Source organism: Tyto alba, unplaced genomic scaffold, assembly GCF_018691265.1.
Source record: "Tyto alba isolate M040663 unplaced genomic scaffold, T.alba_DEE_v4.0 Super-Scaffold_9, whole genome shotgun sequence".
Classification (NCBI taxonomy): Eukaryota; Metazoa; Chordata; class Aves; order Strigiformes; family Tytonidae; genus Tyto; species Tyto alba.
The window spans coordinates 27,210,167-27,235,385 of record NW_024881330.1 but is presented as its reverse complement, the minus strand read 5'-3'; the positions used below and the strand labels follow the sequence as shown (position 1 = coordinate 27,235,385).

The window sequence follows — 25,219 nt, the reverse complement described above, 5'->3', positions numbered from 1 at the left end:
AGATGTGATGGTGCTTCTCCCAGTCCTTATGCTGGCAAAATGAGCCACAGTATCGTGCTGTGTTGCAACCACTGCAGGTTTCACTAGCTTTCCGGCCACAGTTCCAGCAACTCTAGAAACAAAAGAGGGGGAGAGATGGGAGAAATTAGCTAGTGTCCTAAATTATTTATTAAGAGCAGCCAGCAAGGAACTGCTAGTCAACCCTCTGCCTAACCACGGTTGAGGCATCAGTAGGTGCCACCTTGGGTGGCCGAACCTGTTCCAGAGCAGCTCCAGTCCCCTGGGGGACTCTGGCCCCCAGAAACTGGGTGAGAACAAAAGCAGCTATTTGCTAGTACCAGCAAAGCAAACTCGTAGCATGCCCTCACATCCAGCCACCAGGAGCATGCTGACTAATAAAAAGTTTCAGTGAAACTTCAGCCAGCTCCTCTGCCAGATTTACTAAAACAAACAATGAAACACGCACAAAAAAGTGCTTTCTCCAAAAGAGGGACTAATGCAAGACAAGAAAGGGAGAAAAAAACCTAACACACGGGTAAGACTTGCTGCCCCAGGAAAACTTCGATTTTAATCATGTGAGTAATGCCATTTGACTCAGTGGAACTTCTGGCAGTGAATAGTTAAGCTGGAACCAAAGTCTTTGGCAGGATGGGAAAGCCACCGCAGAATATGTATGCTATTCACTTTCACACACTCTACAGCTATGCCAGCTGGATGCTGGAACACAGCCAATCTTTAAGTGATATTCCTCAACTACATTAAAAAAAAAAAAAAAAAAAAATTCCCAATTTCAGAATCAAAGACCTAAATCCAAAACAATATTTTAAGAAAATTAGACATTTAATTGGAGTTAAGTGGCTTCTTTAGAAAATATCTGTGTATTTTCCATCCTCCCCCTTTTTGCCTTTTTTTTTTTTTTTTGCTTGGTTTGTTTGCTTGTTGGTGCTGTGGTTTTTTTTTGGCATAGGCATGTACTGGCAGATGGGGGAAGAGTAACTGTCCAGTGCTCAATTGCTCAATTGCTCTTTGAGATTTAAATCAAACATATATGGCATTCTCAAATCATACTGATTAAACGCATGGAGTAAACCAGGTAATTACAGATACATGTGTTAGGGACTTTTTTTTTTTTTAGTTCATAAAATTGTTCCCATCTTTAAAAACACCTTTAAAAAAAGGTGGAATTACCAACACACAGAAACAGATGTTTCTGGTAGTTAAATGTCAGGAATTCAGACTCCTTGTCTGGTATCACCTGGTTTTGATTCAGTATTCATTGTTTCAGGTTCATTTTGCTCAAACTCTGTCCAGTGCTGGAGAGGTAAAACCACCTTTGGAAATGGATAGCTGTACTATTTCTGAACACCTTTTCTTTAAAAGATCTTTTATCTCCACAATGAAAAATAACTATAAGTAATTTGGAACACTGTACATGAACATGTGCACGCACCAACATATTTATACATACACCAAAATGACCTGGCAAGTTCGTATTACCATTTCAGAGGTACAGTGTCTCATCCTACTGACTGGAAAGAGAACAAATTGTGATATACCTGGATTCTCCCTCTTTTGCTATACTAATAGTTCTCAACAGTTGTGTTGTACTTGTCAAAGTTTCATTTTGCCAGCTTGATGCCTGCACTGTGACTGGTAAACACGGTGTAATTCTGTTACAGAATTTCCGCCTACTGCCATGCCTGCTGACCTCCTAGCTATTTGTTTCCAACTAAATTGCCAGGCCTGGGTTTGGCCTGTATTTCCCTTTATTCCCTCATCTGAAAACAAATACACATGTACAAAACCTCCCCATGCACACTTTTCTGAAAAGACATTTTCCCCACATGGAATAATGCTGAAGTCAGCCAGCACCTGTCCAGGTGCAGGAATCACTCCCTTGTGAAGATCTGATTGCAACATGGAAGTGTGTGCTTTAATTGTGCTGGAATTATTACAAGGATATCAAACTTTTTCTATTCAAATATCTGTTTAGTTAATATAGTCCCTCTTCTGGGGAATCTTCACTTTGCTTCCCTTTTTAGGGAAGGCCTATCTGCACAGGCAGAACTATCTCCAGATGTGACCAGAGACACCGTATGATATTTCAGTATTGATGTCAGAAAACAGTAATTTAATTCTAACAGTATTGGTTCAACCTTCTTATTAAAATAGTCATCAATTAACTATCAGCCTGTACAGAACATGAAAAGTGATACGTAAGTGCAAGATTTTAATGAAGTGACAAAGCTCTAAGCTGGCTCCTTACATGATTACTTAATGTGTCCTACATTGTCTGGTATGTGATTTTGTCCATTGGACACATTATTTCTAATTTAACAGGTCATTACAGCTTTAGTGTAATTGTGGGAATAAAAGCACATAAAAGACAAGAATTTAAAAATAAATTTTACAGCTCACATTGAAGCAACAACTTACTGCATTTAAACATCACTACAGTGCAAATTAACATAAACAAGCACACATGCCATGGGAGCTTGCACTATGACAGTAGCTGGATTTCATGTGCAGAACTCCGTCATACACAGCCCTCACCATTTTGGCCACTCATTTCTCCTTCCCATGGGCAAGTGGTGAAAAACAGCAGTAAATATCAGGCTCAGGTACCGCAAGCTTTGACAACATGATGTCTGCTGTTCCATTTTTTTTTCCGACAGCTCCAGAGAACAAATTCTACTGAGAAAAATCCAGGCTTGAGGTGCCAGCTCATATCCTAGGCTGTGCTTCACAGGCCCCTGTTCACATAATTCCAGTTAATCCAGACACCACAGGCAGAGCTTGAGCTCACCATGGGATTGAGCATGCTTAATCTTCCCTCCTGGAAATCTCTAGCAGGTACCAACAAAACAGAGCACCCTGGTTGAACTGTGTAGACAGCATCTCAGATAACAGGGGACCACAATGTCATGTTGGTGACAAGGTGGCAATCATCATACAAGGGCCTATGAGCAGATATATGGACTGCTTTACACTTGATTTAAGACTTTCCATCTCCTAGCATTGGCAAGACCCAGCCTGGAGCACTGTCCAGGTTAGAACAATGCACTTCAAACACAGCAAATCAAATAAGACAAATAAGACTTGGAAAGAACTCAGAGAAAGGCAGCCAGAATAATCAGAAGTCAGACAAACACACAAGCTATGAGAAGAGACTGAACGAACTCAGACTGTTAAAGAGAGATAGTAGCCTGAGAGGGGACAGTAGCACCCAAACATCTTGGAGGCTACTGTAGTGAAACAGGCAATGACCATGTCTACACAGATGAGCAGGAAGAGTAACGGGATCAAACACCTGCAAGAAAAGCTGGAAAGCGATATTATGAGAAATCATTTTAAGGACAGGCACAGATTGACTAGAGGTGCTGGAGAGTCTCCATCACTCACAGGATGGAGCAAGCACAGGAAAAGCAGGCATCTTACAGGAATGGTACAGCTAGAGTTGGTCATGCATTGGGAAAGGGAGTTACAGATCTCTCAAAGCCTCTCCTGGTCTACCTTCTCTGTCTTTATGTAGTGACCTACTACACTGCACTTCCAGCTTGTGCTTTATAGTTCCAGATGTAGCTAAAACTATGAGGAGGACTGGATTACAGTTTAACTCTGCATTGATTTTCCTGTGAAACAGTGAGGTTACACAAAAGGCCAGATTCTCAGACTACATAATTCAATTTAACTTCACTCTCTCGAAAATGGATTAATTCAATGAAATTGGGCTAAATTACACCAGATGGGAATCTTGCTCCGAATTAATGCCACCGATCATATTTCATTCTCCTCTTTCAACTGACAAGGAACATCAGTCTTAGGTCAGAGCCTTATCTTAGGTCAGACTCTTAATTCTCATGCACTTAAGCTTCCATCTCCAAACAACAGAACTCAGAAACTTATGTTTGCCATCATGAAAATTCCTAAAAACAAATGGTCTCCATTTCTGTGGTCTCCATTACCAGGATACATACTTGTCAATAGTTTTGCCCATCCAGTCGCTTTCATCTTTGAAATATTCAACCGCAATTGAGTATTTGCCTTCCTCTGACACCTCCAGCTGAGACTGTGTAGAGCTTGCTTAAAGAAGAAAAAAGCCCCAAATGGATTGTGACATGTCAAAGAGATGATGAACTCTGAAATGTCGCAATACAGTGTCAAACACTGCTCTGTCATCCTTGACAAATTCTGGATTTCCCCAGTTTACCAGGAAAGGAAGAATGGCTGGGGTATGAAGAACCCAGATTTTTCCTGGTTCTGCAATGCCCATGGCATTCAAAACTCTATCACTGCTAACCACAAGAAAAAGAACATCTAAAAATCACTGAAACCACAGTGGCGTAAATGAGGACTGTATGAGCCACTGAACACCAGTGTAAAAAACCAGCGAAGTTGTTTATGGAAATGCTATCCAAGACCCGTTAGAAAGGGAAACACATTGTACTTTGGAAATTCCCACGCTGCGTCAAAATGCAGCACTCCATACAATGATATTCAAACCTTTAGATGCTTCTAGTAAAGTTATACCTATCACTGAACACTTCAGGCTTCCCAAAGCCACTGTTTATTGTGTGAAGTACATCTATGTTCATACAAGTCAGCATGAGAGAAGCTAAATCCTGACAACAGAAGTGCGGAGAAACATACGGAGGAGATGTGCAAGCTGGCTAGCCAGGCTTAGCTTAGCAGTCTGGGGCAGTGCCAATGCTCACATCACATCTGGACTGATCCTGTGCAGAACACATGGCTCTGGCGCCTCTGTGCCACCCACCACTGCAGGGGATGATGTGCTATTTTCTAAGAGATACCCAGCCAAAAACATTAAACATTAGCTGACATAGGTATTAAATTTAATACCAGCCTAGAAACTAGGCTTGACTGAATCACAGCATCTGATGCACAGCATCAGGTTTGCTGGCACAGTCCTGCTCTCAATGGATTGGTCAGCAGAGATTGAACCCAGCTGTCTTCAAAATGTCAGGTAAGTGTGATATTCACATATAGCATAAACTGCTGCAATATAAACAAGCCCTAACATTACACATCTCTTAAAAGCAGTGTTGGACCAGTTACATACTTGTTTTATCTGAGCAGATGTCAGCATCTGCTTTAAGTAGAGGGAACCGAAACATTTGTGTTCCTTCCCTGTCCCCAGCCCCCACCCTACTCAAAAGTGAGGAAGAACACTGAGTGTCAGATTTTTCAGTGGCATTTTATACCAGAGCAGAAAGACAGATGTTTTGATGATTTTTTTTTTCCCCTCACAATCTGGGCAGACAGTCTCTTTGCTAAGCTGTTCACCCTTACTATTAAAATTGATTTGCACAACAGTACATTGCAGCCAAAGCAAGCACAGCAGTCATTAAAGACTAGGCTGCTCACACATGTTTCTGTACTTAGCCAAGTCAACTACTAATGAATGGGTCATCTTTTGCAAGCAACTAGTAAAGAAATAATTTGTGGTTCAGAACAGCCATGCTGACAGGTAGGTCTTCTGTCCTTTTGCTTTCCAACAGCAGCGTGCTCTCTTAGCTGGTCTTCAACAAATCCCTCATTAGAATAGCGGAAAATAATGAACATGTCCCAGTCAGTCACAAGGGCTTATGCTGAAAATCTATGGAAATCTTTAGAAAGTAAATGTACAGACACTGAAGCTGTGGCACTGAGGGTTAAATCATACTGAACAATTCAAACATAAGCAAAGAACAATAGTTCAATAAGGGATCAGGTCAGGGTCAGAAATTAAAACTATACTACGTAATGTGGTAATTCTCAAAATACTGTAGACCACTTCTTAAAAGTCAAGATGTTTCCAAATATCACACCTCCCCTATTAGTCCTCTCACTGTCCTCGGCTCCCTTTATTTTGCTCTGGTCAGCTCAACATGCCCAACTTCACTGTTTTCTTGCAGACAATCTTACGCTCAGGGATGCTACTTCTGGGTTAAAATCAAAGCAAAACAAAACACAACCCCGAACAAAATCAGAAAAAAACAAACAAAGAAACAAAAAATCCCTAAACAACAACAAAAAACCCAAACAAACAAACAAAAAAATGAACACCAAAAAAAAAAAAATCACCACCACAAAAAAAAAAAATTAAAAAACAATTTACTTCTCTTTGTGAGACTTCTGAAAGGTCTTGGATGAGGAGACTACATATTACCTTAAAATTATATCAATTACAAAAATCTTGAGTCTTAGTATTAGTTATCACTTTGAGCTTTGGAGAAGACTGCAGTAAAAATCATGCCACAAAGTTCTCACACCAGAGCAGTTTCAAGAAGCCTCAGCTAGATCCAGGTTGAATTTTCCTGAATAACAAATGAAGAGCTGTAAGGGAGAAACCTTGCCAATAGACAGGGAGTGGCCATATCAGATGAAAATTATATCCAATACATTAGAAATCTGGTGCCAAATTCACATCTCCATTCATAGTTTCAACAGCCAAAAGAACAAATGACACCCGTGGGAGAAATATTCTCTGTCAGGAACTGCATGGAGATTATATAGCAGCCTACACTGAGCTCTCCTGCAAGCTTTGGCATAACGTCCTGCCAAGGATAAGAAATGAGGAGTGATGCTCAGTCTTCCTCTAGACCTGCAAGACTGCAGAAGCTGCTATTCAGCATTCTCATATTTGGAACTAGAAATACTCTAGCCCTGGAAATATTACTCCGGTCCCTGTAATGCACAGGAATCTGCATTGCTGGAAGCGTTCTGTTGAAAGTTGTAAACAGAAGTTTATGGAGACTTACAACCTTGACAAATGAGGAGGGACAATCACAGGGAGATCAAGAGATAATGAACACCAAAGCAAATGTGAAGTTTTATTCCTCAACCTCGATCAACACAAGGTCTCATCTTCAAAGAAACACTTTTCAAACACTGCCAAACTGATCTTCCATCTTCAAAGAGGAAGGAAAAGTCTGGTCCATTCTTAAAGGAGTTATCCAGAAAAAAGGATCGGATCGCCTGTGTTAACAAGTAATTGTGAGAAGCATTGCCCTAAGTGTTTGGAGTTTGTCAAAAGCTGAAGAGGAACTAATTATAAAAACCTAACAGACACATCTAACTCTCAAGTAAGTATCACTACCATTCCCTTTCACAACTGATCAAGCACCTGTAAATACAAACTAAGAAAATTTGAGTTCTCTCTGCAGGTTTACTAAAACTTGCATTTTTCACCTCAAAACAGCCACCCTGATGTGCCCCTCATGACCACAGGGGTGAAAGCTGCAGGATCAGGGCACGAGACTTCATTTCTAGGTCCAGGATGCTTGTATCCTCCTTGAGGATGCACAGCCCTGAGAACATCCATAACCCTATGAGCCACATTTCATTAGAATGCAATTAAAAGAATTGTTTTATTATTTAAAGTCCTGCTTCCAAGAAGTGAAAAACCTCATAAGCAATTCTGCTGGAGAAGTAAAGATGTCTGTTGTTATACAGCTTTTTCCAGAGGTGTGATTTCTGAGGAGTTAATTACATCACACAAACTCTCTACACATTCCTTTGGATGCACATTTGCTTGTGGAAGAATAGGCTATATGTATTGGCACATAAATATATCCTCTGTCCTGCCTACACTGTATCAGTTCACTAAACAGATTTAATTTGACGTTTCCTCCAAAGGCATTTACCTTTGGAATTTTGGTTTTAACAATAGGAGTCTCTTGTATAGATACACACACAAAATGACAGCTCTTAAATGATGCTAAGTCAGACAAATGCCCTTTCCATGAACACAGTGCAGGAAAAATGTCCTTGACTATCTCAGATACAAAATGCCAATAAATTGAATTTATGTCTCATTTAATCTACAATGGAACAGTTAGTACTTAAAGGGTACATACACTTCCCTTAGTCCCTTTCTTCCTGAGAAACTTTCAGATGCTGAAAATCAATTCCTTTTGTCTCCCTGTTATTCATCTGCTACACATTAAGGAGAAACTCTGGGCATTCAGTGATCCCACAATGGTCTTTCATCTCTAGAGAAGCCTGGTATGAATTAAAATCTTATGCTCCTTCAAATTATGGATGCATACTGCAGCATGCCACTGACTTATCTGCTTGTGATTTTTGCCAGTTTCCTCAGCATGCTGCAGCTAGCTCATCTGCATCTTTCAACTTAACTGACTCTTCTATAATGTTGCCCATTCAGCCCATGAAAAGTTCTTTGGCACTAACATACACAAATATATGTCCCCACACAACAGGTATCACCATCTACTCTTCTTTCCAACTCCCTGCCATTTAGAATGTATATTAAAAGGTGGGTTTACTACAGCCAAGATCTTAGTACAAAGATACTTCATCAAAGTAATGTTCTTTTATTTCAGTGGCCTTCAGAGATTAAGATTATATACAAATAACTTTTAACTGACATCATTTCTTTGTCATGTCTGGTTTTAAGGGCAGTTTTAACTTAGGACATTGTTTTTCTGTAACGGACATAAAATCTAATTGCTATCTAGACTGCTGCAGTACTGGTCAAACACATGCTGCTCTTTCACTCCCAGCTTCCAGCTAGTCGTGCTGCTGCATGTCCCATACCACAGCAATTCAAGGCTTCCACTCTCAGGTCTGAAAGTAAATCAAGGCTTAACATACTTATTCTTCTTTTACACTTTGTTGCTCTTTCAGGCTATTTTCCTCCTTCTGAATACTGTTTGCATTCTCTCACAATACTCCCTGCAGCCAAAGCAACACATTTGAAATAAGGAAACGCTTGCAAATCTACATTCACATTCCGTCCTACAGGAACCATCATCTTTTGCTAATCGCTTTGACATCCAACACCTTCCCCAGACAAGCTTTTAGCCACCTTGCTCTACAATCTCTTAAATGAATCATTTCTTTGTTTAAATTAGATTTCAGTGTGAAATATTTTCCACCAGGCAATCTTGTTATCTATTCAATATGGTAGTTTGAAGAGCTTTAAAATAAAGCTACTGAAAAGCTAAATTAGAACAGAAATGTGTGCATAATATGTAACTCGGAACAGCAGTTAAAAGGTGAGAACACAGATCAAGTTCACTAGCTATTTTGGGCTCAGATTCCAACATAGCCAAGAAAATTTGGAGCTCAGCATGTGCTCTAAATACACGCCCAAAGCAACTGTGCAAACAGTTAATAGCGGGCACTGAACTGCCATGTCACACGGATAGCCTGTGCCGGATTAAAGCTAGCTCGGACGTGCCTGGGGTTTGGAGCCAGAGGTGATGCCTGCCTGGCAAAGCCCTTACCTCGCTTGAATCCTCCTGCTGATTAATAACAGCTAGTGCATCCTCTGCAGCCTGGCGCTTGGCTTCAGCAACCGTGCGCTCCATCTTGGCTCTCTCCGAAGTGATCATGTCGTGAGCTTTCCGCTCTGCCTCCGACACTGCCTTCTGCAACTCGGCCATCGCCTGACGCTTTACTTCATTGACAGCTTCTTCTACAAAGGAGGGAAGAAATTCTCATCAGCACAGGATGTTTGGCACAGGGCGATGTAGGACCGATGCATGAAATGCAGCAGATACTCAGCTATATTTAATCTTCCTTTGGAGTAGGACAAGAGGAAACTGGTTCCTCAAGACTCTTCAAAAGACAACCGAGGTGCTTCTTTACTTCCCCATCACCAAAGTCTCTAACACTCGTGCTATTCTGCTATTCTGCTATTCTGATTCACAGTCAGTACTCTTTTAAGTACAGTCATTTCAGATCTCTGGTGTGTTGTTTCTGTAATTTTTTGAATGTTTTACTTGGAAAATTAGTTTTGTAGCACACCAGATTTATTAATATTTTTGGCAAGAATAAATATTTAAGATGTAATATTACAGACGTTTTCAAAAATGTATCTTTAAACTCTGGAAATTAAGACAGGATTTAGAGTCATTAATAATTTTTTCCCCATATGTTAATGAATAAATGCATTAAGTTAAAAAAAAAGTTTATTTTAAAATCGCTGGTCTAATATCTCTTCCTGGATATATAATTTTATGAGCCAAAATTAAAATTTGTTTATGAACATTCATTTGACCTCTTGATCTCTCCTTCAAACTCATGTTTACACTGTGAAGACTCAACTTCCTGGCTCTGCCGAGCTCTTGAGCACACCAGAGCCAGCAAGGCTTCAGTGCACAATTAACACTGAGCAGGGGCACACCACTTCATTAAATTCAAACCTTCATGCTCCTTGTAAAATAACTAAGTCAGTATGAGCTGTTTCTTCAGTATATACTAGCAGCATATCTTTTATTCTGGAAAATATGGATTGTCACAAATTAGTTATTTGGGTTTTGATGCAGGAAGAGTGCAAAGATTTTACTAATGAACAGTCTTTTAATTGACAACTAAAACAAGTAATTTTTTTTTTAATTAACTACTCTAATTAACAAGGAAACCATCCTCCCCCTGAATTAGTTTATCTAATTTTCATCTTTATTCAAAGCAAAATGACAATGATTAATTGAAAATTTAATAAGCAGTAATTATTAACTTGGCAAACCTAGTACCAATTAACACTCTATTAAAACTAATTATGACATGTTTCATTCAAGTGTTTGCACTTAATTGTTTCATCCACTTAAAAACCACCTTAATTAAATGTTCTGTTTAATTAAAAACATAGATTTCTAATAAAAATGTTTTACTGTAGATTAAAATCTAAGTATTACAACTGTGTTATGGGTTTTAGTCCATGTATTTAGTCCATGTATTTGTGTGCATGCACATAGACCTAACTCTTATGTACAGATACTAAGTCAGTAACTCTCTTGAGTTATGTCTGATAGATCTGCACTTGTTATTTAAAAAAAAAAATGACAACGTGAAGTCTCCATTTTCAGTTATTAAACAAATTATGATAAAGACTTAACTTTAAGCCATGTACTGACTAAAATTGAATTAATTAAAATGAAAGAAGAGTTCTATTGCTCTGTGTGTGTGTGTGTAACGCGTGTGCATGTCTGCGAGAAATGTTTCAACTGAAGTTGGGGCGGGGGAGAATTTAGAGATAAAACTTATGCCTTTATTTTTATGAGGCTGAAAATATGCCCTTATATTACCCTACCATAAATGTTGTTTAGGGGAAAGCCTCAGGAGAGGAAAAAATCATACCCTTCAACCACACAGCCAAGGCTTAATTTACTTTGAATATTCAAGGTGAATTAAAATTCTATCTAAGTGGCAATACAGGACAATAATTTTTGCTTACGATCAAAGCTGCAGCTAGACTAATTGTATATGCAAATCAGGCAATTTATATTTAAATTATGCATTCCTATTCTAGTCCCACAGGCGCACACAGATCAGCAAAGGGAATTGGTAGGACATTTGCAAGGTGCTTGAATATTTATTACCAACTGCAAACATTCACTGATCGTGAGAAAAGAAATATACACAGGCAAACATACAGATGCGATTTTATTACCATTTTCATAAAAATGAGGCAACTTAAATACAGACGTTTTGTGTCTATGAACTGCAGTTACTAACAAAGTGGATTTCTTTGAGGACATCTGTACTCTTGCTGATATTTGCTACAAATAGAAATTATCTTTGTATGGCATGATGCACTTTCATTACTTCATATAAATTTAATTTTACGTTGAGGTGTTTGCAGTGGTTAGAAATGCCAGTTTAAACTATTATAGTAAACAGAAGCACAATTCTCCAACATTTTACAGACTTCTAATTTTATAGTTTTTCATCCTACATAATCCACTTCTTTTCAGTCCAAATGTAGAAATTAAAACTTATATTCTAACTTCTATACTGCATAAGTTTTTTTGCAAAGCTTCTGAGTGCTAACTCAGTTGCAAAGCTAACAGTACCTACGAGGCTGTATGCCTGACTGTTACTTTTTAATTGGCATAAACTATGAATTGCACTTGAGTATTTCCATTAACTTTGACAACAGGATTTGTGTTGTGCTATACTACATGTGAAAACAAACAGTTAAAATAGGACAGAATTTTTGGTCACAATTTTTGGTCACAATGCACCACCATTATTTCAACGTATTATGAACTCATGAATACCCAAATAAGCTGGACAAAATTTCATACCACTGATTTTCTGCACATATTCTCAAAATAAATATTCCTACTATCTATAGGTATTTTATAGACATAGAATGCAGGCTTCATAGTTTCATATAACAATAAAAACTGTACTATCTGTGCAGCAAGAGTTATGGGTGATGGTAAGGAGATTTTATTTGCCTTAACAATGCTAAGCTATGAGACCAAGAATAATACCAGCGCTCTTCCTTTCTCTGCATTTCCAGAGAAGTTAGATTTCAGTATCAGAAAGCATAAATCCTGAAGTTTTTAAAATCAAGCATCTAAGATGCATGTATCTGCATCCTCCATTTTACCACTAATGCTAAGTATTCTTGGCATAAATCCACTCTGCAATTTTATGAATTCAGTTGAAATCTTCCTTCCCTTTGAGTAGTGCTAACTCATGAGAGAAGCTCCAGGGAGCAAACAGCCTATGTGGAGTAAGCATTACTCAGAGTGATCAGAGGTCCTTGGAGCCAACGCAGGAGAGGTACTCAACTCATTATTCACTGCTGTCTATATCCCAACGTGGTAATTCACCAGCCAGCTCCTGGTCGCCTCTCTCACATCATGGGCACACTCACGATGAGAAAATAAATATGGTGGGCAGGGGTGCAGTCCTGTGCCACCAGGACATTTTGCATCACCTCACTCTCAGGCTGGCCTGGGCAAAGAAGGCCACTGACAGTTGGTGACATGAGTTATCTCAGCTTCCTATCCCAAAATGCACCATCTCTTTCTCAGGACTACCCTGGAGAATGTGCAGGGGCCTTATTGTCTTTTTCAGACCAAGTATGGTTGTTCCACACCTGTTTGTTAACTCCAGAGATTCCATTTGGATTGCTAGGAACAGTAGGCCTTGCTAAGTGGTTGGGGGTGGCTGGAAGACAGTTTTAGCATGACACAGAAAGAAGCTAAGGCATCAGACCACAGTGGGCCTGGGGTGCCCCCAGTATTTAATACAGAGAAACAGATTAGTCTGTGATCTGACTGATCCTCTTCACATGCCTGCCTCTCTCTTGACTACTGAGGGACACCGGGAACTTGGCTTGGACTCTTCATCTACATATCTGAAATTCAATGAGGTGAGTCAGGGCACTGATGACTCCTTTCAGCTGATGTATGAAACTGAATTGGGCTCACGTGGCTTTAATTCATAAGGTGCTGCATACTATGTGCTTGCTCCAACAATCACAAAAGCTCATACTTACCTTGGTATAGTTCAAGAATTGTGCTGGAGTTTATCAAACTCCAAACCTTTAAAGTGAATCCCTTTTTCCCATGTTTTTAAGGTTGCTTATTAACCATTTTTATGCCGAATTCTTTCAGTTCAATGGATTCAGCATCCCAATCAGACTTTTATGCTTGATTCAGCTGCCTACGTGTCAGTTTTTATAGACATTTGAGATACCAAGATATCCATACTGAGCCAGCTGAAATTACTTATGAGAGATCTGCAGACTTCTTGACTGGCAGTTGCAGCCCAGACAGGAAACTACAGAGCATCTCAAATGGCACCTAGAGACCTATTCTTACAGAGCTGAATTGCACCTTTACTGCCTTGAACTGATTATGAAATTGTGGAGACCTCCAACTTCAGTGCACTCTTCTGAAAATGAAGGCCCATGATTTATGAAAAGCAGTATGCTTTCTGATGTTTTACTGCTCTTAGTAACAGATACAGGTATGCATCCTTTACAGAGTCAGACTGCTTTTATTCTCCAATTCACAAGCGAGCTCAGTTAATATAAGGAATCTGATTCAAACCCACACCAGCATGAAAATAGAGACTGGAAATGGGACCAAAGGAAAAATTTTGTTTCAAAAGAACTGATGACATATATGTTCACAAGATAACATGTCACAGCTCCTGTACACTACCATTTGTGGATATATACAGTATGAATACACATCCAATTTTATAACTCAAGCCAAAACTTTCAATTAACTTGTGTTGCTAGCTTATGAATAAACTTTTTTTCTTTTATTGTACTGCATCTAGGAGCCATAAATAACCTGTTATGGCAAATGACATCAAAACCTCTATTCTGAAAAAGGAATAAAGTGCCTGAAATTCAACTGAATGATGTTCCTCTTACTGAGATTTCCTGGGACTGCATTTTTTTCCTTATTTTTCATTTAAGATGTTAACATAAATATGGCAAAACAAACTATAAAAATACTTTCAGGCATTCAGTTACAAAAGCTATGCTTTCCTAGGACAAAACAAAAACACGTAGATTGCTTTGTTATTTTTCACAAAACTTAACAGTTCAAAAAATATTCATTAACATATTGACAAATGTAGACCATATATAATAAACCCACATCACACAAAAACCACAACTTCTTGTCTGATGCAAGGATATGCCAGCATAACATTTTTACATGTATGTTCTGTATCTAGTTTAAAATACACTAAAAAACAGGAAGCAGGAGATGTGATCAGAAAGCATATTTGTTATTTAATCATTAACTCCTGCTCAGGCAGCTGCTGTAGACTTCATGGTTATACAGGTGTTTGAAACGGGGGGCAGGATGGGGCTGGGGGTGTGTGGTGTGTGTATAAGTGAACATATAGAAGCTCAGCTACCTCGCTGGAGTTCAAGAGCTACCTCCTGGCCCCTCTGAAAACAAGGAAGCTCTGATATTAATGTCAAAAGAGAAAGGTTTAGCGCCAGCACCACAATGGGATCCTCGCCAGAGAACTCCTGTGCTCAGGCAGAGTTTCCAAGTGTTGAAGAAAACTCTGCACGGCCACAGTCTCTGCCCATGGTGCTTTCCAAGCTCAGGGAAGATGCTGTCAATGCCCATGCAGCCACCCACAGCAGCAGCTGAGACATGGTCTTGCTTACTTTACTGAAAACTCTGCAGGTTCATGAGCACAGACTTCACTGGGGGCTGACAGGCAGAAAATCTTTTTAAAATTAGGGATAGTTACATTACATAGCTGAAGGTTTTTCTTTAACAAGTATGTTTAGTTTTTTTCTCGCTCCTTTGGGATTCTTACCTTAACTAGGTAAGAATTGTGAAGGTTAAAAAAAAAATCCCAAAGAAACTTTTTTTTTTTAATTGCTAACAGACTGAAACTTTAGCATATCAAGTTTCAGCCTGAAACCATTATGTCCCCTGAAAACAGGGGTCCTTAATGAAACTACTGATATCTCCCTAGCCATAGCAGCAGATGCTTCCATTATAAAGATTATTTCATGTCCTGATCAGATCCAGTTTAAGATTAATAAACACATTTTTTTCTTGTTACTAGTAAGTCGGGTTTGTTGTTTTTTTTTTTTCCCCCATTCCTCACATCAGTACATTAACAACTGCACACAGCTGCCAGAAGACTAAGCTGGTGTTTTTAAACAGTTCTTACCAGCTTTCTTCCAGATCTCCTCTGGCACGTATCCAGACGCAGGCCTGTGAAGGAATTCCCGATGCGATTCTGCAGGAGGCGGGGTGCGGAGGGAAAAAGAAAGAGCATCATAAGCAATGCTTGCTTGTTGAGAACAAGGCTTACAGAAATACCTTTTCCCTCTACTTATTGCTCAGAGAAAAAGATCACATGTTGCTTTTCTTTACTCAAAATAAAATGGATGCCATGGCCATAGCTTACAAATCTCACATGGACCAGATCAATGTTTAGGACTCAAATGTCTCATCTTAAGCCAAGCTGGGACTAGTTCGCTTTATTTTTATTTTACAGCATTTCAAGTGAAATCTATATGACAGTTTCCACACTTTTAAGGCTGACTTCACGAGACCAACTGAGGGAGTGACATGCTTCATTCTTTGTCATTATGTTTGCGAAAAGAAAGAAGAAAGAGGGCAACAGTCCAGGTTTGGCACTTCTGCTCTGTGAAAACAGAATGGCTACTGACGAGCGGAGATAAAAGCCAAGATGTCATTCCAGTGATTAAATAAGCTGTCCACAGAAAAAGAAAGGGGTGTTTCTCTGTGTTCAGAGCTATGCTTTCCTATATCTGAGCCCACGTTGGCAACTGTAGCTGCACGAGTTTGAAAAACAGAACCTTTAACATCAGGTTAAGCCCCTAAATACATATGCTGCCAAACAACCTCACTGGAGCTGAAGCTCGTAATTCACCCATATATTTCAATCACATTTTGACAGCTCTTTCTCCCCTCCCTCCTCTTTTTTTAAAGGGTTTAACCTCTGGGCCTGAGCCTAAGAGCTCTGAAATCAGCAAGATCCCTTCCACACTGACTTCAAAGACGCAGGATCAGACAATACAGAAAGAAAATTCACTTTGGCCTGAAATTTAGCATACAGATTCTCAGCAGATGAAAAGCTGCTCTTTTCAAATACAATTTAAGAACTGATTAACTATTTTTCAAAGTAATAGAGATGAAATTGGAAAAAAAAACAACCAAACAACCCAAAACAAAACGTTTAAAGGTAAGTTCATTGCCATGATTAGTATTGCCTGTGTGAAAGAATTAAATTGTCAAAATAAAATAACTTGATTTATTACATTAGAGACAAGGTTTGAATCTTTTTAGAAATGTTGTTAGAGATTAAACATCCTTTGTTTTACACCACCATATCTATGCATGCAGTACTCTTTATATACAGTAGGCTACAGAAACTTAAATACATTTTAAAATGACATTTAATATTGCAGACAGCTAACAAAGGTGGAGATGACAGGAGCTGCTTCAGCTACGCAGAGAGTAGGGAATCCCAATCCCTGCGCACTGCTCCACAGATGCAGTTTCTAGCACGTGAATCTGCAGACACCGACAGGGTGGACTGAATCTTCCCATCTGACAGGCAGCTGAGTGGATTTCCCCAGCTCTTCTGTTTGTCACTAAAGTATGGGATGAAAATAAAATGGATTTTTGTAGGCAGAATTTCACACCTCTCAAGTACAAAATGATGGGTGGGTGTGTACAAGATTCTGCAAAACAGCTAACTATTTACACCGATTTAATCGACTTGATAGGGGACTTCAGACCTGATGCTGAAAATGGGAAAATTCTCAGTATCGCTTGGCACATACAATTCTGGAGACGACAAATATCATTGTGTACACTTCTCTCATCCCTTGGAGGCTTTTAGACTTACAGGCATGGTGCCAGTTCAGTCAGGGACAGAGGCAGCAGCAGAAAACACTGCTTGAAAGCTCAGGAAAACGGAAGGCGAAAAATTAAAACACTCATTTGCTCTTACTGCAATACCTCCAGGAAAAGACCCAATCAGACTCCAAATGTGGCAAAACAAGAGGTCTGTTGCATTCATGGCTTGTACTTTGGGTTGAGTTTTCCCATTTGCTATTTAAGGTACCATCCACTGCATGGGGATCATAACCTTGATTTAAGACCTTAACCACGGTACTTAGTATTAAAAATAAAGAGATGTGGAGCTGATTTTTTTGGTACACGACTTTCCAAAAATGGAATTCAGTGACATAAATGACCAGATTGCCAGCTAATTGTTAAAATTTCCAAAACATAAACATCAATCAAGCTCTTATTCCAACCACAAATTATTTACATCAGGAATGAGATCCTCTGCAAGAAGAATTAAATCAAGAGCTTGTGAGAGACTTTCCCATAGTTTGGTATGGTGCACAAAAAAAGACAAGAAGCACTTACAAAGATAATGAAAACCATATTTCCCAAGCAAGAAAAATATTATTAACTTGGCTATTGTTTAGTCAGTGGTGATGAGTCAATGAAAAAAATCTTTGGGGCTAATCTACGGGACATGACCAGAGGACATAAGTCTATATTACTATTATTTTTAAGGTAAGGTAATACATTCAGATTAAAAATCTGAATTCAGCTCTAAAATCTTCAGATTAAGAATCACAAAACTGGCTCAATAAAACACAAAAGATCTTAACATGGACGTCTAGCAAACTCAAACCAAAAGTAATACAATTGAGTGAAGTCCCTAAAACACTAAATGTAAAACCAACTGCAAAAAGCCACAGTGACGAAAACACACTATGTTGACTGACTGCAGCATCCAGAAGTCAAAGTAAATTCTACCTGGAAGGAAATGGAATGAAATCAGAAAAATATTAGGAATAACCTGAAGCAACAAGACAGATCATACAGAAAAGGATAACGGAAAAGGCTTTACATGTCAGACATAATACAAAGGTTTCTTAATGGTGAAAATGCAAGTTATTATGCAGAACAACAGGGTGCACACTGCCGAATTTACTTGAAATTCGCAGCAAGGTATGGTTTGAAAGCACTTGTTGATAATCAGTCTGGTTCCTGCTGAACTAAGTGAAGAAAAACAACAAGGAAAAGAAAAAGCACATATACATAAGAGTAATCAGTACTTGTCTGCGAAGAGCTTAAATGACATAAAAATAAAATAGATTATGAATTCAAAAAATGTTTTTGGAATTTTCAATTTTAATATGAAATACACTTTTCAGCAAGAAAGTTGTTGGACTGGGACATAAGAATACACATGAGGAAAAGACACAAAAATTGGTCTCGGTTTCAGCTTCACGTTCTATTGAACAGCAGGGAAAAACATAGTATATTACTTTGTAAAATATATAGCAAAAGTATTATTTTTAGTCTATCTTTTTTTTTAATAAAAAAGAAAACATTCACAAGAAAAAAAAATCCTATTGTCACAATGTGGTGCTGGGTTCCATATGGGCCCTGGTGTGTTTATTTCAAGAATGCATTCAACTGAAAGAATCATCGACAGTTAACTGATAACCAGGTTTCTAGAGTTTAATGAGTAGAAATATCTCAGAAACTGCTTATTTTTGGTGGTTTTAAGATAAAGAGAATAGGTGCTGGATGTCCTGAAAGAGAGAGATGTGGAGAGTTGTAAGAGCAGAAGTAAATAAGGGTCTGGGAAGTGAAACTGAGACGAAAAGCTAGGACCAAATAAAGGATTTGGACTCTCACATGGTAATAAGGACCAAACCCAAGAAAACAGAATGTAAAGACTTAAAAGGAAAAGATGTATTCAAAACTGTCAAAAAGCCTAATCCATATTTGGAAAGAAAGAACAGAAGATGGGTTGACAATACAAAAGAATGGAGGTTTTTATCACTGGACAATGACATCCAAGTCCATAATAACAAAATATTCAGAAACAGAGAAGAAAAGCCGATCTTTTGAGGATCTTTTAGAATTTACTGTATTAATGAAAATACTGACAGTGACAGCAATAAAAAAAGCTGCATGTAACCAGGCCTGAACTACAGATTATTTCATATATGAAATATATATATGCTTTTATGTGCATTTATATGACTTTCATATTTCATATGCAAGTTTTGCTTCATTCTACCCTATAAGAAATGTAACATTCAGAGCAAAAAATATCAAATATTCACTGCCTTGTTTGTAAGAGTCAAGCTCAAAAGTATGTCACTCCAATTAATGAAATATATAGATACAAATCTGAAAAAGTGCAATACTGACTGAAACTACCTTCCTAACCTTCCTGGGGGCATGAGTTTCAAGTATTTTATGTACATCTTTGCTCTTCTTTGCACTCTAATAAATTTCTGTGGCTATTACAACACACCTTGAACATATGTGCAATTGCTTTAAAAAAATATTTGTGTTGTCCTTTAAAAAGAAAAGGAAAACCACACAGGTACTGTATTACTCAATCATCTTCCACCAAGATCAAGTCAGAACCGAATATTGAGAATACAAATGCACAATGTTACTGCAGCTGCAGCCCTATCTAATGGCATGCAATTCAGTATGCCACAATCCAGCCCAAACCTCCCGTGCAGCGAATGGATTAAGAGCAATACTTAATATCATCAGTGACCAGTATTACAGAGGCTTTACCTTCTAGAATTACAAGCTATAAATGTTATTGTGGTATTCACAGCATTCCCATTAGTTCATGTTGAGAATATCATGCATATCACAGCAATGCTGATTTCCTAGAGAAACTGATAAGTTATGGTCTGTGCAGTGGGTGGGGAACTGGCTGACAGGCTGCACCCAGAGGGTGCTGCTAAATAGCTCCTCTTCAAACTGGCAACCCGTCACAAGTGGGGTCCCCCTGGGATCGATATTGGGCCCAACGCTGTCTAATATCTTCATAAGTGACCTGGATGATGGGATCAAGTGTACCCTGGTGAAGTCTGCTGATGATACCAAACTGAGTGGGGAAGTGGACACTTTGGAACAGAGAGCCACCCTGCAGGGAGACCTGGATAGGCTGGAAGAGTGGGCTAACAAGAACCTTATGAAGTTCAACAAGGTCAAATGTAAGGGCTTGCACCTCAGGAAACATAATCCAGGAGTGCAGCTCGGGCTGGGATCTACCTGGCTGGGGAGCAGCTCTGTGGAAAGGGACCTGGGGATCCTGATGGACAACAAGCTCAATATGAGTGAGCAGTGTGCTGCAGCGGCAGGGAAAGCCAGCAGGATGCTGGGTTGTATCAACAAGGGCATCACCAGCAGAGACAAAGAAGTCATTACCTCACTCTACTCGCTGCTTGTCAGGCCACACCTGGAATACTGTGTTCAGCTTTAGTCCCTGCTATGCAAAAAAGATGTGGACAGGATGGAGAGGGTCCTGAGAAGGACCACAAAGATGACGGAAGAACTGGGAAGCCTGCCATATCAGGAAAGGCTGGGAGAACTGGGTTTGCTCAGCCTTGAGAAAAGAGGCTTAGGGGAGACCTTATCACCATGTTCCGGTATTTAAAGGGTGGCTACAAAGAAAATGGAGGCTTCTTTTACAAGGAGTCATATGGAAAAGATGAGGGGTAACGGGTACAAGTTACTCCTGGGGATATTCTAACTGGCACAAGATGACAATTTTTCACAATGAGAACAACTGGCCACTGGAATAATCTCCTCAGGGAAGTGGTCAATCCCACAACATTGGAAACTTAAGATTCAGCTGGGTAGGGTGCTGAGCCATCTTGTCTATTCCCTGCTTTTGCCAAGGAAGACTGGACCAGATGATCCTTGAGGTCCCTTCTAACCTGATATTCTATGTTTCTATGATTATCTGCAAATGGCAAAGGAAAGGTTTTATAATCACAGCATGAATAGACATGGAATGGCAGGAATGCCCTGGCTAACACTGGAAGTACAAGGATGAACAACCTTTAATAAAATCTACAATAGTTTTGAAAGGGTTAACATTTTTTAATGTATTAAGAAATGGCTAACCTATGTGTTTTTGACAAATTCATACACTTCTTAGAGTCCTGGATTTCTGGGGAAAATCCTGCAGGTACTGGCACTCTTCAGTTGGAGATTTCAAACTCTATTTTGTAAGATTTCCATTCAGATAAATTCAACAGACACAAAATATCAACATCACTGCAGACCTTCTGATGTGTGCCTACACTACTTATCTAGAGCCACAGCTGCACTCAATAAGGTTATAGATCTTGTTTATAACCCACGATGTTGAAGAACTCTCATCTTTAATTTATCTGACTGTGTGTATTTCAGTATACAATGTCTGATATGTGTAATTATTCACTATTAGGATGAAAGTTCCAGTTCTGCTGCAGTATGTATCACTGAAATTCTTCAGCAGAAATGGAGGACTCAGATGATGTATTATTCACTTCATAGACCATCACAGTTCATCAAGTGAATATATATAAAGTCTGAGTCATTTTTAGACTTTCATAAACATGTATTATTCAGACTGAAAAGAATGAACCCGTCTTCCCTTCAACACACTCTCAGAGAATAATTGAGAACTTGTAACCTGTTGTAGCTGGCTAATGCATGTATTGGATCACACTGCATTAAAATGAATGATCAAATATTTTAATTGAATATTTGGAATATCAGAATTTTACTTCTTAATTAAAAATACCAACAAAAAAATATCGGTCAGATACTGCAAACTGTCAAGCTCAACATGATTTACAGGGATGTCAAATTAAAAGAAGCATAAAAATCTTTGACAGAAAAAAAGGTCTACTGGCTTTAAATGATGATCAGAATCTTCTTGAATTTCTTTTGGGCTCAAACTATCTATGTTAAATTTCAGCTCTGAGTTTTTCAGCAAGAGCTATCTATGAAGACCGCAGCATAATGTTTATAGTGAGAACTTATCACTTCAATGATGATATTTTAATCGTAAAGAAAAAGAAACAAAGGCACAGACAATGTAGCCATATGGCTCCCTTTTTTCCCTCTTGCTAGTAGAGATGACGAGATGGATTTAAAGGGTGGATTACCTTGTTAAAAGAAAAAAAAAAAAAAAAAGAAAGTACAAAGGGGAATCACTGACATTTAGAATCCCTGCAGCAAAACCAATATTTACATGTTGTGGCACTTTAATTAAAATACTGGAGGAATTTTTCAACCCCTTCATCCTCACTTCAAAATTAAACTAAACAGCCCTAAACAGAACAGTGTCTCAAGGCTCACAGACACTCCTTCAATTTTATTATACCTCTGAATGTTAGAAGTTTTAATTTTGTTAACTAGATTACTGCCAGATTATAAGAAATGTAAGGATCACCTTTCCATAAAATTCAAAGTGTTTTCTGCCCTATATGTCAGACATAATAGCACTTCTTAGCAATGTTTACAATTGACGTGGACGCTACATCACTGAAGTAATCAAAGTTTTATGTCCATGAGTCTTGGAAGTAGTTTTTAAAGCCAAATAACCAAAATAGACATATTAAAATTGAAATGGGCTCACTGCAAGCGGTTCAGTTGTACTCACAGTGCTGAAGAGGTGACTGGTGTGTCCAGTGCCAAAGGCTGTGCCATATACTGTCTTTTTAAGCAAACAGACTTTGTCATTTCCAAGAATTCATCTTGATAAAGACCCAAACAGAATTATAATATTGAGCTCTAATGGTATGTCTGATCTTCACTTTATCTTTTGTTGCTGTTCTCATGGTTATGACTATTTTTCTTGGATTGTACTATTAAGTTGTGATGACTGTCTTGAGTTCCAGGTTCTTTGGGGAAATTATAAAAAAGTAGTTTCCGTTCATATTTTTACCTAGTAACTGCACTTAGAAGCACCATGGCCTGGCTATTCTGGCATCATAGCTTTACTAGAGAAGGATGCCACTGCTTTTGATCTAGGGGCTTCCTCAAGTGTTCCTCCCAAAGCTGCAGATGTGATCAACATTTCAGATGCCATATTTATGAGTCTTTATCCACATTACATTTAACACTATTCATACAAGCCATTACCTGAATGCTTCTTTCTGAGAAGGGCTCCTCTAGGGACTAGACTTATTAGTGAAGTTGGGATCAGCATTTCCATAACCCTTCCTTTCACTGACTGAAGTGAATTTATAGAACTATTGACTCGGATCATTTGACACGCATAAAAAAAAAAGGATTTGTTTGTTACCAGGAGGCACTAAATATTACAGTGGTAACTCTAGAGATTTACCAAGAGGACAATGGAGAGGACGTTAGATGTGTTTTTCTGTTTTTCTGTTTGCAATTAATTAAGTTGTAGATTTAATAGATTATTCTTAATGGCAAAAGGAAAACACAGCTTTAAATAAAATACAGTTCCAATTCTGCTAATGACCACAGTTTATGATGATTTTGAGTAGATGGCATTCAATATGGAAAATTTACTTTTTTAAAGATAAATACTACACAAACAATCATAGTTTGCTATTCTGTCCAAAAGAGCAGAGAACAATAAAAAGGCATTACCAAGATCTGTTTCTTTACTACACCTGCCATAAAAGTGAGGGGATGGCACACAAGCAGGCTTACGTATTAATAAATTACAGAAAACTCAGAAAATAAAAGCTTGGTTTTATATGGCAGAATCATCTTGCAGTAGTCATGCGAGGTATTGTGCGAGTGTGACTGTGAAGGTCTGCAAAGGATGAAAGTCCAAGTGCTCGGTCTGCTCTTCGCAAGTGGGCTTTGCAGCTTGAGCCAAGCTCTGAGCAGCTCTGTGTAACTACACAGCGAGCAGTACCCAAACTAGCTCAGACACAGCTGCATGAGCTTCAGCAGTGGACACACACCCAGGAGGATCATATGCGCATGGCTGTGGGCATCCCAGATATTTCCTTCTTATACGGAAACCAAGCACAGCTAAGAAGTACCCATATCTTTTTATCTCTCTCCATTTCCTTAGAAGGACAACTTCCAAGTCATTTGATTCAAGAAGGTGAAAGCCCTTGGTTTCACAGCGCTAACAATCCAGAAGCACCTACAGATGTCCTTAATCAAGCAGGTAAGGGAGGGAGACAGAAGGGACGGAATGTCAGTGCACATCTCATTGCTCTGCTATCCCTACATGACAGTCTATCCTCCTGCCCCACCACTCTCAGATGTTGCTGAATGGAAAGCAAATTGCCAAGCACCACCCAAAAACCCAAGCCATTTCACATGTAAACATGATTATTAGGGCATAACAGTTAATTCAGTAGTCAGCAGAGAGGAATGTTTCATCACTATCACAGAAGAAGAATCAGAAGAACAAACATGAACTTCATCTAGCACTTAGATGAGCTGAAAGAGGACCAGTAGACCATTTTTAATAAGGATACCGTACCTAATGTAACTGGATCTGGATTCACTGGACTCTGCTGCCTGGAATGACTACTGCTGCTGTTACCACCTTTTTTTAAATCTTCCGCATCACTGTACCGCCGTATCCAGTAATTAAGCTCCTCACGGTCTGCTTCTTGACACCGCCGTAGTACAGTGAGAGATCGCCTTGTTTTTTCCACCATGTCCATTATACAGTTTAACAGCTATTCACAGCAGTGGATGGAGCAGAGAAACAAAAAAATAATATTTTATTCATAAACTGACAGAAAAACAAAGAAAATGTTAATGTGCTGAGTGCCTGGGTTTTAATAATGAAGGAGTCTCTCCCTGTTATCTCAAATACAGCTGAAAAAATCTAGTCGGAAGAACAACAATCCCTTCCTGTTTAACTGGAGATCCTAAATTGTACAGATATGGATTTCTGGGGGGAAGGCCACAGACAGGGAGGCAAAGACTGAACAGACTAGTCCCACCACTAGTATCACATGGCAGCACAGAGGCCAGGAAATCTGGTCCAGAACTGATGCCTACAAATGTTATAAGAGCTAATAAATTTGAAAAACAAACCCAATGTGTCCCATATCCAGGGTTTATAGACCAGAGTCCATTCCCCTTGTGGCAGCCTGTAATAATTAGGATACTGCAGGAGGCACTTAACAGCAAGGCCTGGT

The 25,219-nt window shown here is 38.9% G+C and overlaps 1 protein-coding gene across 8 annotated transcripts in view; it reads right to left on the bottom strand.

Annotated features, from left to right (window-relative positions):
* Positions 1–25,219, bottom strand: part of RUNX1T1 (RUNX1 partner transcriptional co-repressor 1) — a 117,408-nt gene that overhangs the window by 4,036 nt on the left and 88,153 nt on the right. For all 8 annotated transcript variants that reach the window (XM_032987897.2, XM_032987903.2, XM_032987906.2 and 5 more), the window contains 4 exons: positions 24,550–24,751; positions 15,427–15,495; positions 9,252–9,442; positions 1–112 (listed from right to left, as the gene is read on the bottom strand). The exon at positions 1–112 is cut by the window's left edge and continues 4,036 nt beyond it. In XM_032987897.2, the coding sequence (XP_032843788.1) occupies positions 1–112; positions 9,252–9,442; positions 15,427–15,495; positions 24,550–24,751 (574 nt within the window). The remainder of the gene's footprint in view (positions 113–9,251; positions 9,443–15,426; positions 15,496–24,549; positions 24,752–25,219) is intronic.